The 18,806-nt window shown below is 37.5% G+C and overlaps 1 protein-coding gene across 1 annotated transcript in view; it reads left to right on the forward strand.

Moving 5' to 3' along the window:
* CSMD3 (CUB and Sushi multiple domains 3) overlaps positions 1-18,806 on the forward strand; it is a 1,455,553-nt gene that overhangs the window by 871,547 nt on the left and 565,200 nt on the right. Inside the window, exons 20-22 of the mRNA XM_089664334.1 lie at positions 2,027-2,143; positions 14,488-14,703; positions 16,745-16,933. Of these exons, the coding sequence (XP_089520460.1) occupies positions 2,027-2,143; positions 14,488-14,703; positions 16,745-16,933 (522 nt within the window). The remainder of the gene's footprint in view (positions 1-2,026; positions 2,144-14,487; positions 14,704-16,744; positions 16,934-18,806) is intronic.

The raw sequence follows: 18,806 nt of genomic DNA on the forward strand, positions 1-18,806 counted from the left end.
GCATTATGACACACTTAGAAAACAATTGTATGGCATTCCCATACTTAAAAATACTGAATTTGTTGAAAAGATATCTCCAATTAAGCACAGGATGAACACCCGGCAATCAATCAGTACCGATCCTATTTTGCACGTTATTGCATACTCTATATCACTACTTGTAAAAACTGTCTAGTTCTGCTGCTTCCACATTATCTCTTCCAAGGTACACTTTAGAGTGAACAGTTTAGCTAGTGCCCACAGGAACCAAGCTACTTGTTTGTTTGAAAGATGTCCATAGGTTGATGGTGGTCATAATGTGACAATGGGGGAAATTTGCTAAAACTGGAGTGTGCAAAATCTGGAGCAACTCTGCATAAAAATCAATCAGCTTCCAGGTTTTTGTTTAATTGAGGAAACTGAAGTTGGAAGCTGATTGGTTACTATGAACAGCTGCATCAGATTCTGAGTGCTCAAGTTTTAGTAAATCTCTCTCAAGTGTGGTTTAGGACTACAATTTCAGAAGCAAACGGCGAGCTCTATAGAGACGGGAGCAGCTTGCACAAGAGATAGTGACAAAAAAAGCTCAATAGACAAAATATATAAAAAGTGCAGTGTGTGAAAACATATTATTATTTATTTCAGGTACTTATATAGCGCCGTTAATTTACGCAGCACTTTACATATATTGTACATTCACATCAGTCCCTAACCCTCAAGGGGTGTACAATCTAAGGTCCCTAACTCACATTCATACATGCACATACTAGGGACAATTTAGACAGGAGCCAATTAACCTATCAGCATGTCTTTGGAGTGTGGAAGGAAACCGGAGTACCCGGAGGAAACCCACGCAGGCACAGGGAGAACATGCAAACTCCAGGCAGGTGGTGCCGTGGTTGGGATTTGAACCGACGACCCTAGTACTGCCATGTGAAAGTGCTAACAGATATTTAGATATAAATGAATCTCAGTGTAACCAACCAAATAGTTAACAAAAACGTCCTTCCAATATAAATCTGTATGTCGGTGGTGTGATGATAACAATCAAGGCAAATAGTGTACAGTCCCACACAGTGCTCTGAAATCCAATGCGCGATCCACCACCAGTGTGCACTCACCAGAGAGCTACTTGCTAAGTAGCATGTATGTCATGGGGTCTATACCATCCACTCTCCGGGGGGGGTCTATATCATCCACTCTCCGGGGGGGTCTATATCATCCACTCTCCGGGGAGGTCTATACCATCCCCTCTCCGGCGGCTCTACTGGCCCGGTTCAATCCTAATCCGGTGAGTGCATAGTGGTGGTGGATCGCACATTGGATTTCAGAACATTGTGTGGGACTGAACACTATTTTCCATGATTGTTATCATCACACCACCAACATACAGATTTATATTGGAAGGATTTTTTGGTAACTATTTTGTTGGTTACACTGAGATTCATTTATATCTAATTTATATATATTTTCTGTCGCTATATTGTTTTATTATTCACTTCATATGTTTTCACGCGCTGCACTTTTTATATATTTAGGACTAGACAATGTCTTTTGTCATTCTCAACATGACATCTGCTTATTTGCAATTATGGTCACTCTTTCATATGTCCCCAACAAGTGAAGCCTGGCTGATTCTGATGTGATGGGAGCTGACATTGATGTGAAGGGACAACTCTAATATAAAGGGGGGACTCTGACATGATGGGAGCTGACTCTGATGAAATGGGAAGACTTTTAACATGGTACATAAGAAACCAGAACAGCTGGCCCTTATCATGGCACTGATTAAGAATAGTTTCTAGCACACTGTAAGTTCTTTTGCAGCTGATACAATGTTTACCATTGACAGCTAAACAAAAGTCATTTCTGCAGAACTAAGTTTCATCATGTATTTTTCAAAGAGAAAATTCTTATTAAAGGCAGCAAAAAGCTGTAATCATTTTCTTTTGTTGAAAAAAACATTCTGGTTTGTGTATCTCAAGCTTATTGTTTCAAGATATCAGTTGTTATTAAATGTAACTGTGTCATGCTTTTCTTCTTTCAGCTTTATGTGGTGGAGATGTCAGAGGTCCAAGTGGCACAATTTTATCTCCTGGTTACCCTGAGTTCTACCCAAACTCTTTGAACTGTACTTGGACCATTGAAGTGACTCATGGCAAAGGTAAAACTTACCAGTATTGTGTTTTTTGTTATTTTGTTGTGCCTGCTAGTAACCATTGTTCCAATATCATAAAATACAAAGGATTATGAAAGTAACAAGAAATTTTGTAATTTAAAAAAAAATTAAAAATCCTTATATGGTCACAGTGGCTCACGATAACAGTATGTACATGTATGCATACTGTACATGTTCACTCATCATTATGAAATGCTATGGAAATCTCAGTTATTTACTGTTTTTTTTTTTTTGTTGCAATAAGTGCAACAGATTTGGTCGCTACAGGATTGCACTTAGTTGCATGTTCATAGTTGTGCTCAGTGCTCTATCAAATATTTATATATAATTTTTGTAAATTGTAATACCAGTAGATCATGGGTTTTGAGTGCCAAAATCTTGGCACTGCATTTTCTTGCCATGGGACTAGGACTCTATGTCAATGCTTCAGAAACCTGAAAATAAATCCTTATTTCCTCTACTCTTCTTTCACCTTCCTCCCAATCTTCTCAGCCCCTTTCCAATCCTTTTTTTTTTTTCCTTTTTTTCTTTTCCCCTCCCCTCCTCTCCTCACTTATCCCCTCCCACCCCCTCCTTAACTTTACAATCCTCTCCTCTTGTTCTCCCTTTACTTTCTAATAATAGCTAATATGTAGAATTCACCAGTGAGTCCAGTCCATGCCACATCTGTCTTTTAAAGACTCACTGGCCCACCTTTATTGAAGCACAATGGAAAAAGTTCACAGCAATTAATACCACTCCACCATCAACACAAAATACAGTAATGTTCAGCCTCCTGCCTCTTTTTAAGATCATTGCTGCTCAGGCCTTGTGCCTTGGTCCCCCTGACCATCTAACATAGCACCTCTGTATTCATCTACAAACACTGTACCTCTGTTACCTGTTACTTGCAACTCATTATGCAACCATTATACACTCACCAGATTAGGACTGAACCGGGCCAGTAGAGCCACCAGAGAGTGGATGGTATAGACTCCATGACAAACATGCTACTTAACAAGTAGCCTCCTGGCTCTCTTTAAGATCATTGCTGCTCAGGCCTTGTGCCTTGGTCCTCCTGACCATCTAACATAGCAACTCCCTGCTTCTCCATCTCTTAGACTTGGTCCTCTATCTGTCCTGTACCAGACTACATCGTGCAGACAAGCACACCTCTGGCTGCTCCCTTGCAACCACACACAGACTCCTCAGGAATGTGGAGCCCAGAAGCCAGTCCTAATTACCTTACAAACCTAGCACACACTTGCCCCATAAGCGTCCCGGTTGTTCTCAAAACCTGTTTGAGACTGTCTTTTAATACCGTGACAGGGCATTACAGTGTCACACATCCCAACCTTACCATCCACCTACAGAATTCATTTAATTGAACCATTATTTCTTATAAACCTACCAGAGAAATGTTTAGGAATGCATTCTACTGATTTGTGTTATGTGTTAAATACTGTTGCACTTACCTAATTAGTGTCTACAGTATATAAATGTTGGTAGCCAGTACGTGCTTCACTCCAGGGTGACTGTTATGGGTGGGAATTAAAACCTTTTTTACCTTCTCTCCCAGCTACTAAGTATCATGTTTTGCATACTTTTGTTCTCTGTTCTTGCTTCAGCTCCATTAAGAGAATTGCACAGTGCATTAAGTAGCATCATGAAGAACAAGGCAGTTGATGGCACTGCATTGATTAGGAGCACTCATGTTGTGAAAGCTGTTACATTAAAAGACGCTTAATTGGAACAAAACCATCCTTTCTTAACATTGGTTCTGTGTATTATCTTTTATTTCAATGTCTTTTCTTATGTTGCTGTGCAGTGTTTACTGCATCATTGTTTTTGATGACCTGCCTTTTCCTACCACTTTCGAGGAAGACATTTTTAATTTTTTATGAACCTGCACTTTATGTTTGTGTGTCTATTGAAAAGGGATCTAGAATTTATTTTTGGTATATATGTGAAAAGGATAAATTTAATAATAACAAACAACAAAAATTCTAAAGCACTCCAGCTTTCCACACATGGTCAAGTAACTGTAAACTAATATTTAGATTTAAAGCAAAAATCACAATGCTTTTTAGTTACATTTTCTTTGCTACCAGAAACTGAAATAAAGCAGTTGGTTAATTTTGGCAAGAACAAACTAATTATACTTTAAATAGTTATGTGATTTGGGGAGCCATACATGCATTCTTATGATTCATGTGAAATATGAATCTAAATGTTAGGTCCAGATTTATTTATTTTTCACATTTATGATGGTAGGTGTAGCTCCAAATTTCTACGCGTAGACAAGTAGAGAAAAATACCAGGCAGGCCAATGCAACAGGTCTACTTTACAACTATCTGTCCCAAATTCACATGTTCTACATCCATTAAGACCCCATCCTCCCCTGCAGCCATTGAGAACACAAACATCTCCTCTTTATTTCTGATGGCTAACAATGATTGGTGGGCTCTTACCCAATCTGCATGTAACAGTGCAAAAGACCCAAGCTGGCAATCATCAGTACTGTCAGAGGAAAGGAAGTGAACGAGTCATATGATCCACCTTAACTGGAAGTACTGGTAATGACTGGGAAGGTGAGTATGTGTGAAGAGGCAGTTAAGTGAACCAATTAACTTGCCCTTTATTAGCCTCTTACTAGCAAAGCCCAGGTTCATTTTGAAGCAAACCATTCAGGCTTAAGAACAAGTTTTAATGCTCCCTCCCTAGCATCATATACTTACCTTTCCTTTGACCTCCTTCCAATCCATACATTCTCCAGGAGCCAAAAGGAATACGCTCTACTTCTTGGTATGGAGGAGCATTTGGACCAATCACACAGGGACTGCATAGCCCTCTGTGAGACTTCCACAACTTGTAGTTTAGACAAGGCTTTGTCTTCACCTTAGATAAATGAACAGCATGGTGGGAGAGTAAAATGTAGATAAATACTGCATGTGTGTCTTTGGAGGTCTGAATTAAATAAACCTATTGCTTTGACATGCATAGGCGAGCACAGATTGACTTTAAGGATTATGATCATACAAGGTTTGTCGCATAAAATATCATCTTAGTTCTAAGGGTGCAACTGGTATATTTTACAATGCTCCTCACACACTGGACTCTGGGTGGTGTAGACATTGAGATCTGTTTTTTCTTTCCTTTTTTTCATCTTGGAAATATTTGTTATATTTTCATCTTTTGTAGTACTTCATGAAATATATAAAAAAAGTTTCCGATTGCCCAATGGATCAAATTCAAAATCCTAACACTGACGTACAAAGCTGTCCATCATACTGCCCCAAACTACATCACTGACCTAATATCCAAATACCACCCAAAACGCACTCTCCGCTCCTCACAAGACCTCCTTCTCTCTAGTTCCCTGGTCTCCTCCTCCCATGCCTGCCTCTAGGACTTCTCCAGGGTGTCACCCATCCTCTGGAACGCCGTACCCCAATCCATCAGGCTATCACCTACTCTCCTCTCCTTTAGGCGCACCCTGAAAACCCACCTCTTCAGGGAAGCCTACCCCACCCCCTGATAATTGCTGACCTCCTCCACTCTTCCTACCACTCCATCCCCCACAGCTTTTCCTCCTGTACCACTATCCCCTCCCTCCTAGATTGTAAACTCCAAGGAGCAGGGCCCTCGTACCCCTCGTGTATCGCATTGTATTGTTATTGTATTGTCCCCCATTGTAATGTACAGCGCTGAGCGAACTGTTAGCGCTTTATAAATACTGTATAATAATAATAATTTCACTTATAAACAACCTCAGTATGCATTGTACCAGAAACATAGAGTTTGTATCGTGACTATGAATAGGACAACTTTCAGAATAACATTAGTGATGTGTATCTTCATTAACACAATTAAAACTATCACTAAGCAATATGGAATTCATTTTATTTTATGCATTTTTTGCCTTTAAAACATACACTGTATTGCCAAAAGTATTGGGACACCCCTCCAAATCATTGGATGCAGGTGTTCCAATAATGTCCTTGGCCACAGGTGTATAAAATCAAGCACCTAGGCATGCAGACTGCTTCTGCAAACATTTGTGAAAGAATTGTTGCTCTCAGAAGCTCAGTGAATTCAAGTGTGGTATCGTGATAGGTTGCCACCGGTGCAATAAGTCCAGTCGTGAAATTTCCTTGCTACTAATTATTCCATGGTCAATTGTTAGTGGTTTTATAACAAAGTGGAAGCAACTTGGAACAACAGCAACTCAGCCACAAAGTGGTAGGCCACATAAAATGACAGAGCGTGGTTAGCATATGCTGAAGCACACAGTGAACATAAGTCACCAACTGTCTGAAGAGTTAATAGCTAAAGACCTCTAAACTTCATGTGGCCTTCAGATTAGCACAACAACAGTGTGTAGAGAGCTTCATGGTATGGGTTCCCATGGCCAAGCAGCTGCATCCAAGCCTTACATTACCAAGAGCAATGCAAAGCATCAGATGCAATGGTGTAAAGCACGCCACCACTGGACTCTAGGGCAGTGGAGATGTGTTCTCTGGAGTGAAAAATCACACTTCTCTGTCTGGCAATCCAATGGATGTATCTGGGTTTTTGCCTGGAGAACAGTACTTGCCTGACTGCATTGTGCCAAATGTAAAGTTTGGTGAAGGGGGGATTATGGTGCGGGGTTGATTTTTAGGGGTTGGGGTTGGCCCCTTAGTTCCAGTGAAGGTAACTCTTAAGGTGTCAGCATTCCAAGACATTTTGGACAATTTCATGCTTTGTGGGAACAATGTGGGGATGGCCCCTTCCTGTTGCGACATGACTGTGCACCAGTGCACAAAGTAAAGTCCTTAAAGACATGGATGATCAAGTTTGGGGTGGAGCAACTTGACTGGCCTGAACAGAGTCTTAAACTTAATCCGATAGAACACCTTTGGGATGAATTAGAGTGGAGACTGCGAGCCAGGCCTTCATGTCCAACATTGTTGCCTGACCTCACAAATGCTGTCCACACTCCTAAACCTTGTGGAAAGCCTTCTGAGAAGAGTTGAAGCTGTTATAGCTGCAAAGGGTGGGCCAACTCAATATTGAACCCTGCGGACTAAGACTGGGATGCCATTAAAGCTCATGTGCATTTAAAGGCAGTCGTCCCAATACTTTTGGCAATATAGTGTATATATAATAACACAAGATTATAAGACAAAGTTGGTATCTTAATATGTTGAAGATAAGAAATTCAAGTGTTGAAGTGGTTAAATGATGTAAGAGATTTGTTGTTGAAATTCTCTGCAATAACACAGAAGATTTTTGTTGCCTCTGATCTGATCTTTGATCTATGGCACTGTTAGGAAAACTCGAGTCAAGACAAATGAGTCCTGGCTTGCTGGTGACAAGTAATTCACAGTAACACCAATCCTGTATCTATGAAATCTGAGTTTTCAACAAACATGCCATTTCAAGAATGATTCCACTTCACCAAATGATTTGAGGAGTCCTCCCCAAAATGTTGTTATCTGTGTACTGATACCTCATAAATGAAATAGGATTATCCCAAGATAAACTTATCTCCATTTGGTTTTATCCAGAATTGTGTATTATTTTAGGTTATATACAGTATTATGTGCAGTATTATCTGCTATGGTGCTGTACATATGAATACAAACAAAAAAGGAAAGTACAGGTAACACAAAATATAAAATGTTCCAAAAGATTAATAAAAAGTATGTTTTTGATCAAAACAGAAATAACAAGAAATAATACAAGAGGAGGTCCCTGCCTATATGTATTAGTTAACAATTTAGAAAATTGGCACTATGCATCTCTTAGGATGAGTACAGATGGATTAAAATGTTGCCAGTTCAGTAGGTTCAGTATAATCATTGGAATCCCTTATTTATTTATTGTGTTTTTTTATCTTAGAAATGTTTAATATATTTTATTTTTTGTAGTGATTCATTAGAAATGTGAAAACACCTTTATTTCATTTAAAATTAACCTCTATATGCATTGCAAGAAGAAAGAAATAAGAAACAGATTTAGTATCGTGACTATAAATAGGACAACTTTCAGAATAAAATTAGTGATTTGTGCCTTCATTAACATAATTTCAAACTATCACTAAGCAATCTGGAATGCATATACTTTTTAAATTTTTTGCCCTTAAACCATATATAATAATTCTTGAAAGACAAGGTTGGTTTCTTAAGTAATGTTGAAGATAAGCAAGTTCAAGAGTTGTAGTGGTTAAAAGATGTAAGAGATTTGTTGTTGAAATTTTCTGCAATAACACAGAAGATTTTTGTTGCCTTTGATCTAATCTTTTGATCTATGGCATTGTTAGAAAACTCGAGTGAGGACAAATGAGTCCTGGCTTGCTGGTCACAAGTAATGGTTCAGAGTAACACCAATCCTGTATCTATGAAATCTGAGTTAGCAACAAACAGGCCATTTCAACAATTATTCCACTTAATCAAATGACTTTAGGAATCCTCCCCAAAGCATTGTTATCTGTATACTGATATGTCATAAATGAAATGGGATTTTCCCAAGATAGACTGATCTCCAGTTGGTGTTGTCCAGAATTCTTTATTATTTTGGTTTATATAGCAGTATCATCTGCTGTGGTGCTCTACAAATGAATACAAACAAAAAAGGGAAGTACAGGTAAAACAAAATATAAAATATTCCAAAAGATTAATACAAATTCGTTTTTTATCAAAACAGAAATAACAAGAAATAATATCAGAAGAGGTCCTGCCTATGTGTATATGTTAAGAGTTTAGATAATTGTGACCATACATTCCTTAGGGTGGGTACAGATAGGCTGAAATTCTGTCAGTGCAGTAAGGAATGGCTGAATATGATATGTGTGTGGCCCTCTCTTTTTTGCAGAAGTTGATCATTAGATCAACTTCTGTTGAATGGCAACACTGGAAAACTTTCAGCCTTAGGGTGGGTACAGTTAGACTGAGATTCTGTCAGTGCAGTAAGGAATGGCTGAATATGATATGTGTGTTACCCTTTCTTTTTTGCAGAAGTTGATCATTAGATCGACTTCTATTGAATGGCCACACTGGAAATTGGCTGAAGCTGCTGATTAGTGTATCCTGACAGTAGAGAGTCCCCACTGACATAATACAATGTCAGAGTGAGGAGCGTTCCTCCATATACTTTGCTTTTGTGGATGGGGGAATCCATTCCTTTTTTTTGTTCAGCCCAATGGCTAACGGAAAAAAAAAATAAGCGTGTATACCCAGCTTTATTGTTGCATTTCAATGAACTTCTGCAGAGCTTTAATTATTTGCAGGTTCCATGTTTATGTTATTAGGGAACATGCAGTTCAGTGATCTTACTTGTCTAAACTTAAAGCAGAGTTCCAGTTGCACTGTGAAAAAATAAAAGTCAGCAGCTACAAAAACTTTTAAAAAACAGCCACTCACCTGTCCTACGATCCCACGGTGTCCTCCCTGCAGCCCGTTTCACCAGCCGTCTGGTGTTCCAGGTGCCGGCATCTTGAGTGTGGGCACTCAGAGGTGACAGCTTGCTGCTTCACAGCCAGGTGCCCACTATGCATGCGTAAGTAGCGCTGCGCTTCCTGAATTGCCCCGTAGTCTTATGGAACATGTCATGTGTCCCAGAAGACTACGGGGAAGGAAGGAAGGAGGAAAACTTCCACTTCCAATCACCTAGGTGATTACAGTGGAAGTGGGAGCGGGTACCTGTAAATTCTGGGTTCCCACTCCCCAAAGGTGCCAATCCTTAATGGGGAGCAGGAGACCAGTCTTTAAAGTGGAACTTCCACTTTTGAGTGGAGCTCCACTTTAAACACGGATTTATTTTTATAGTTCATCTGAACTTTCAGTCTAATTCAGCAACATATATTACAGCCACATGAAAACAAAAAGTGTGCACAGTCTTACAGATTATTTTATTTACAAAACTGCCACAATAAAAAAAACTGTGTCCTCTGCCAGCATGCTGTAGAAAAGGACCCTTGCTTTCTGTGTACAAGCTTTGGCCTTTCTGCAGAGGACTGACAAGTCTTCTCCTGAGTCAAAGCTGTAGCTCTTGAATTAGAAGGGAACATAATCTTTGCTCATCTGGGAGATTTAAGTCTAATCAGCAGGATGCATACCAGACCTCTGCAGAGAGACCACTGCTTCCTTGTGAGAATAAGAGGCATTCTCTGCAGAATAGTATTATAACCTTTTTGAAATTATATAAACAAATTCAAATAGATGAATATAATAATAAAGTTCAAAATTTGAGTGTAATAAAAAAATTCAAAAATGAAAAAATAAATAAAAAAGTAAATAAAAAAGTCCAATGCAAAGTGTCCCAAAATGTCCCGATACAAACAAAAATAGTGTCAAACAGAAATGGTGTCCGAAAATTGTCCAAATATCCAAATTTTATTCATCCAATCAGAAGAAATTCCCTTTCATCCCGTAATACCTCAAAAAAAGACAAATTCAGAAATCTAGTGCATTACCTTTATAATATATTCTCTCCGTGCAAAAACACAAAAACACAAAAATGTGCAAACACTATATATGTGTATCTCTTCCGTGCACATGTGAATGAACTGTGACCACTCAGTGAACACTGCAACACTGTGTATCCACCAACACCAATAGTATTAAATACTATTACCCTCTGTGTCCATATACCAGCATCCAAATGAGATCTTCTAAATGCTCCAATGAAATTATTCCAAGGTCCTCCTACACAAGAGGGGGGATAAGTCAAGAATCACAATATCTTTTCCTTCCCAAACCACCACAGGCAAGCACTTGCTGAAAATAACCTGGCCTATTACAAGGAAAACTGTTTTCCTTGTAATAGGCCAGGTTATTTTCAGCAAGTGCTTGCCTGTGGTGGTTTGGGAAGGAAAAGATATTGTGATTCTTGACTTATCCCCCCTCTTGTGTAGGAGGACCTTGGAATAATTTCATTGGAGCATTTAGAAGATCTCATTTGGATGCTGGTATATGGACACAGAGGGTAATAGTATTTAATACTATTGGTGTTGGTGGATACACAGTGTTGCAGTGTTCACTGAGTGGTCACAGTTCATTCACATGTGCACGGAAGAGATACACATACTGTATATAGTGTTTGCACATTTTTGTGTTTTTGTGTTTTTGCACGGAGAGAATATATTATAAAGGTAATGCACTAGATTTCTGAATTTGTCTTTTTTTGAGGTATTACGGGATGAAAGGGAATTTCTTCTGATTGGATGAATAAAATTTGGATATTTGGACAATTTTCGGACACCATTTCTGTTTGACACTATTTTTGTTTGTATCGGGACATTTTGGGACACTTTGCATTGGACTTTTTTATTTACTTTTTTATTTATTTTTTCATTTTTGAATTTTTTTATTACACTCAAATTTTGAACTTTATTATTATATTCATCTATTTGAATTTGTTTATATAATTTCAAAAAGGTTATAATACTGTGTTGCTTTCTGGGGAGAAAGCGTGACTTTTTGAGGGGTTTTTGGGGTTAGGTGATATACACATATTTAAATATTCTCTGCAGAATAGTCAGGGTGCAAGATTTTCTACCCAGACTGTTGCTTCTTCTCTGAAGAAAATTACATTTCATCACAATAAATCATATTCATCTGATTAAGAGTTTTTCACACTTTGCTTAAGTTTGGCAATACTTGATAACTTTCATCAAATTAATTCTTCTATTAAACTGTGTGTGATGGTCTCATGTGATTTACCCTTCACTTTTAGCATTTGCAATGTATTCATTCCAATTTCATATACTGACCTTGCTGAGATGTACAGTTCTAGCCTGTCCATACTAGATCTTTTTTAACTATCAAAGTCCAGCTACACAGACTTTCCCCTAACCTGTGACCTTGGCTCCATTCCCAGACTGGTTCTTTTTCTCTAGTGAATTCTTTGCTATGAAATGCAATTAGCACGTTTTTTCATTTGTGAATTAACCCAATAGCCAATTTTGATTTGTGAGCTCTATGTAACAATCGTTAAAGCTTTAATTCTAAATGTATAAAGTTATAAATAAAAAAAATAGATACAGAATAATGTTATTTAATCATGCTCCAAACATAGACAAAATTTTCTTTACTTCTTACTGTTATGAAACCACAGGGTCTATTTTGGTTTGGACTGTGAAAATACTTTTAACCTGTGCTGCCACAAGAGCATCAGTTAAATATTAGTGCTGCGGTGCATTTATAACCACATTCAACACTGCCATGCAGCTTGACTTATATATTTTTTCTTTCTTACTGTATATAAGAATCTAATTTTGTCCATTCTTATGGGTGATTTTTTTTTTTTTGTAAGCAATATGATTACTAACATTCACTTACAGTATGTAGCTAAGACCATATAAAGACCTGTAACAAAAGCACTTTTGCTATATGATGTGTAAATTCTCTATATTTTGTATTGTGATGGAAGAGAGTTAAGCAAACATCTTCCATTTTAAATCCCAACCCAGGTCCAGATCCAAGGTTACATAGACACCCAGCCTTGCAGGCTACTTTGGAATTACATTGACTGCTGTTAATTATGGGCTCACAGAACCTTACACATAATTGCCATTCTCCTCCTTCAAATTATTTTTATTTTTAATAATCACTGCTGTTGGCCCACTATCCTGTAAGCTGAGTAGAACATTAGTGGGCAGTTTGGTTATGCGGCTGGAGCTGCACCCATACCCCATGTGGAAACATTATATTCAATATCTAAAAAAAGGAAATAACACTATATAGGGCTATTACGAAGTGTGTTTACCTTTTGTTAAATATTAAAAAGTTTGTGACATCTTGGGAGGTGGGTAGTTTGGTGGGTCCATCCTTTGTGGGGGTTGGCTTTAAGCATTATGATAGAAATAGGGGATGATTGACAACTATTGGCCTGGGAAGCACACACAATTATCTAGTTCATTTATATCAGGTACAGACATCAGAGCTGATGGGGCTGGAAGACTTCCTGCTGCCACAAGTTGTGTTTACAGGTCTAAAAAAAATTATTTTATCTTGCACACAATTGGATGATGGAAGTTAGCAGAACTTCAACTCATTCATATAAGCTAAGGAAAAACTCCCTTGTAAAGTGAGCATTCTCTTTCAAAGTGTACACCCTGTTTACCTTTATTAAATTAACCCCAATTTGTAGCTGACTGCTGAATTCACTCTGATTTATGTCTGAATGGTGAACTATCTTCACACAGAACAACTAACCCAATATGTCTTTCTAGTACTTGCCCAAGGAGCAAATGCCCACAACCCCAGTTTTTCTCCACTGTAGAGAGTCAGCCTTAGGCAGTTTAAGAGGTTGTTAATTGTAGAGGGCAGGTACTTTCCCTTCAGGCCTATTTATTAGCAAGCTGATTAAAGAGGCTGGTTGATGGTAACTTTGTTGTCTGCTGTGAGGAGATCTGAATGCAGCCTAGAAGTCTCCATAGCTTGACTTTTACCTGCTGGATGAGCTTGTCTCTAAAGGGAACTTGGAAATACTGTGTGTGCTGAGGCTGGAACACTTGATGTAATGTATATGAGACTGTGTATTGCACTGATGGGAAGAATTACCTGTCTTGCTTGAGCTGAATCTGAAGACAAAGCCTGTCACTTTTCTGTTTATGGATTTAATAAATAAATAAATAAATAAATAAAGTGGATTTTAGGTTTACTGGACTGTCTGGCAAGAGCCTGTTTACCTCTCTGATCCTGACACCACTAAGAAAATATAGGGCAAACATAGGGCACCTTCAAGCTGCCTTCACATTCTTCCCAAAACTACTTTTAATTGTAATAACCAGCTAACCCCAGAAGGGAAAGAAACTTAAATTTTTCCTGAACTATAAAAAGCCTTCTGACTCCTCTCAGCATCTCCTACACCCCATTCCCCCTACAGTTATCTTAAAGAATTTAGTCAGAAGTGTATAAAAGTGGAAAGAAAATGTAAACAAACAAAATAAATTCTGTGGGGTTTAGTGCTGCGCCTCTGTTTCCTGTTGCTCTTGGAACAACAAGTACAATTATGGTAAATTCAGCCCTGTCTTTATTTTATTATTATTATTATTATACAGGATTTATATAGCGCCAAAAGTTTGCACAGCGCTTTACAAAATGAAGGTAGACATTACAGTTACAATACAATTTGGTACAAGAGGAAACAGAGGGCCCGGCTCGTTAGCGCTTACAATCTAGGAGATATTTTATAATATATGATAAAAAAAAGCAGAAGCTATTATAAGATTTTTCTGTCTCTTACTTCTGACATTTTGGCCATAATGGAATACATGACTATTTCACCAATGCAGTAATACTATATTTGAATTGTTTGTAATGATATTAGCTGCACCTCTAAATCTCGTTTATTTTTTTAGGCGTTCAGTTCACCTTTCACACCTTTCATCTGGAAGATCTTCATGACTACTTACTAATTACCGAAAATGGTAGCTTTACCCAGCCTCTGGCACGGCTCACCGGCTCTGAACTCCCTGCAGCAATTAATGCTGGTCTCTATGGAAATTTCAGAGCTCAGTTGCGATTTATTTCTGATTTTTCAATATCATATGAAGGATTCAACATTACCTTTTCTGGTAAGGAAATTGTCAGCATACACTTCAAAATTTAATAATTGTCTTTCCTTTTCAGTAGTGATAAAGGAATAAGTTTAATAAGTTAAAAAACATTTATCTTTGTTTAACTGAACTTTTATGGTCTCTAGCATTAATAAGACAGATGCTTCTATGTAATAATTACACCACTCCATCTAGATATATAAAAATGCTGTATGCATAGGATGAAATGGTATGTAAACCCAAACTTTAAAATACTTCATATAGTTTCTCTCCTCTATTAGATGTTGTGAGTTTAATTATAGTGTTCTGTACGTTTACTTACCATTATTTTTACCTGGTGATTTTGCAAGTAAGAATGTATAAATATAGTATGTCAAAGAAGGCTTTATAAACTCTAATAACCTGTGTACTTTAAGGTTCCTGAATAAGACACATGGCCATAATTCAAAGCTAAACTCTGTCAATCCTACCCGAACTAAACCAGGCCTTCACCCCTGTGCTCCAGCGGTCTTGAAAATGGTCTGTTCCTGATGTCAGTGTGCTCAAAGCCTGCTCCATATGCATTAACAATCCACCGCTGGACCATGGGACAGTGCAGTTTTCCACACGATCATCACACAACTTTGTGCTCATCCCCTCATTAAGCAAAGAAAAGCCAGCACTCTGGTGTATACTCTGCAATTTTGTCTTTATTAGCAAGTAACAGATGACAGCCACAAATGTCAATGCATTTCAGCCAAACTAGCCTTATTCGTGCCTCTGCTAGAGCATCAGTGGTAAAGCCAAATTATAACAATGGAAGGTAATAGTACCTACTTTCATGTATTTGGGCTCATTCCCTGACTGCATGGGAAAAAAAATTGCCCGTAGCTGGGTTTTAAGATTGGACAATACAAGGTTTAATCTTAAAAAAAGGAAGACATTCCTTACTTTTAGAACAGTAAAAATATGGAACTCTCTTCACCAGGATATAGGTTGATCCAGGGATTTATCTAATCACCAGTATAGGTTAAGAAAATAGTTTTTTGTCTTCCTCTGGATCCAACACTCCCCTTCACTCTTTCACACATTAAACTTGGTAAAATTGTGCCTTTTTTCATGTCATCTACAAATGAACTATGCAGTGTTTCTTCTAACTTCTTTTCCTAAGGCCATCTTGTCACACAAGGGTGACAATGCTGGTCCTTCTTACAAAGACTCTTGGGGAGCATTGTCAACCTAAGTTGTTGCTCCCTCTCTGTACTACAAGCTGGTGTGTTGACACATTCTGCATCCACTTGTTTAGTCTGATTTCCTTTTAGGACAGTATGGGGTGCATGGTCCAGGATAACCTGGATATGTCATTAATAAAGGACAAAGCAGAAAATAGCACCAAGAGCCATGGAGGTGTGCAGTATGTAAAATGAAAAAAAAACAAAACACAGCAATTCACTCTTTATCTCCACAATTCAATTCACTGCTAAGAGAATGAAAGAAAATAGAGTTGGCTGAATAAAACTGGAGAATGCAACATCTGGTGCAGCTCTTCATAGAAACAAATCAGCTTCCAGTTTATTTATTTATTTTTATTCATTTTTTCACATCTCAATTTTGAACAATCTGAAGTTGGAAGCTGATTAGCTATCATACCACTGCTGCAGTAGATTATGCACTCTCCAGTTTTAGTAAATCAACCCAAATGAGTTATAACTGGTCTTATGCACACATCTCAGTATTTGTCCCACATTGTTATAACTATTTAGGCTTGGTTATAAACATTTTAAACCCCTATTTAGCTTTGCTTGCTGTGCCTTAATCTGATTCTTCATCTAGAGTGTCAGTGATTAGAAGCTTTCTGATATCTGGCAACTGTCTTACCTGACTGCCTAGCAGTAAAATATCCAAATCCTTAAAAAAAATTTGCTTGCTTTTGGCATTTCTATAAATTATATAACTTAAGTCTAGATATGCAAATATATATTTTAGTGCATGAAGGTAATGTATACATTTTAGTATAAATAATCATAATATTATAAATAAGATGTCCAACAATATATAAATGGTATGTTTATTATATTAGAATACAGCTTAGAACCATGTGATGATCCAGGAATTCCACAATATGGAAGAAGGCATGGCAACCATTTTGGAGTTGGAGATATCATAACATTTACATGTTCATCTGGATATCGCTTGGAAGGAGTATCGGAAATTGTTTGTCTTGGCGGTGGGCGTCGTGTGTGGAGTGCACCTCTGCCAAGGTGTGTGGGTACGTGGTCAGCTGCTTTCATTTGCTTGTCTGTGTAGTCACTGTTCAGAGATGTTATGCAATTTTATTCTGCTGTTTTCACTTTTCTTTAAATTACTCTAACCAGTCTATAACATTAACTATAACTTTAATTATTGATTTCATGGGTGGGATCCTGTTTAAAGTTTATCTCTACACAAAACTGATATTTTAGGTATATTGCTGGTTTGAAACGTCATTGAACAGAATCTCACGATTGGAATCTGTGAGAAATATAAGCAACCAACATGTGATTCAATAGGCCAAACTAATCAATTTTAGCATTGTTGCCCTTTTAATGCAGACAATCATAATAAAAAAAAAACCTTTTAAAAATAGTTACCATTCCTTAAAAAAATAAGCTGCTTCGATATTGTGAAACTACTATAAAAGATTATTACATCTAGATTTTTTAAGCTGCAATCATCTAAATATCTTACTGCTTTGATTTGTGCTTTTACCTGACACGTGTATCTCTAGCCAAACATTTTTTCTTCATTTTGGAGATATTTATTCTCACTTCCTTGTTGGGGGCAGGAAATGAAGGAAAATCACCCAATGAGACATAGACAGAAATAAAGATCTGTTATGCATTCTAACCCTATTCTATATAAGACAAAAACATGGTAATAGAAACACTTTTAGTTTATCGAATGTCTATATGGAGAGAAAGAGAGAGAGAGAGAGAGAGAGAGAGAGGTTTTGAAAGATAGGTAGACAGATGAACAAAAATAAATGGAAAAATAATCCAAATGTTAATCCATGTGGAAGTAGAAGTGAGAGTGGTACTAAAGTAAAAAGAACAAAATGAAATCCTCCCTCTGCCCCAGGTGCTGAGATGGACAAATGCATTTAAATTATTTTTCTGGCATAAAGCATTTATAATGTAATGCTACAAAACAAACAAATGCTATTTTTTCAAGTTTACATGTGTACTGTAAACAAAATAGCAACCAAGCTAAGGAAAGAAGACAAAGAAAGTATTATAAACGGTAGCTTGGGTTAACAAGGGATTACACTTTAATTTATTTATTTTAATAGGTTTAAAGCTCACACAGAAAATTAATAGATGAATAATGACCATACCTGTAACTGTAACCTTCGTTCATATATTAATGAACAGCAGGCCTGAGTTATCACATTGAAAACCTTGCACTACAGATTATTCTGGGAGATTTGCTCTCCCAGTGAAATCAGTGAGGATCTGCTGTCCATGAGATAGCTGTCCTCTGCACTCTGAAAATATATGCTAATAAATGACCCCCTCCTTCAGAGAACCACCAGCCTACACTTCTCGTGTTTGGTGGATCTGAATCCTGGCTATCATTGGCAACTTGGTTTTCCATCGATGATCAGGGACCCACCAGAGTTGCAGGCTGAAGGCTTCACTGAGAAAATAAAAGCCTTTAACTGCAAAATAAAATAAAATAAATAATAAAACATAAAAATTTTTTTATATTTAGCACATTTGTCAGTCTAAAAAAAGGAAACAGGGCTGTTATTAAAACAGTGTACCAAATAAAAGCCATATATGTCCTTTAAGTATAAGTATACAATTAGATATGAAATTTAATCATAAAGTGCATGCAACTAAATTTAGTCTGGGCATCTAGACATCAATGCCCCATGCTCATAAAAGGGTCAAACTATGACATCAAAGTTTCCAGTCATGCTATTTTTTTCCCCTTTAAATTAAAAAATGTTGTAATTGTACTCAACTTTACATTGTTGAATTATGTTGACAATGGCAAACTGTTGTTTTATTGCTATTAATTCTGTAATAGGAAACTAATTTGTCAAGATGAATATCATGGGTTTGCTCACAGCAGGGTAGGTAGACTTTTCAAAACCATAT

Source organism: Staurois parvus, unplaced genomic scaffold, assembly GCF_062004578.1.
Source record: "Staurois parvus isolate SC_StPar_1 unplaced genomic scaffold, SC_StPar_1.0 ptg000047l, whole genome shotgun sequence".
Taxonomy (NCBI): domain Eukaryota; kingdom Metazoa; phylum Chordata; class Amphibia; order Anura; family Ranidae; genus Staurois; species Staurois parvus.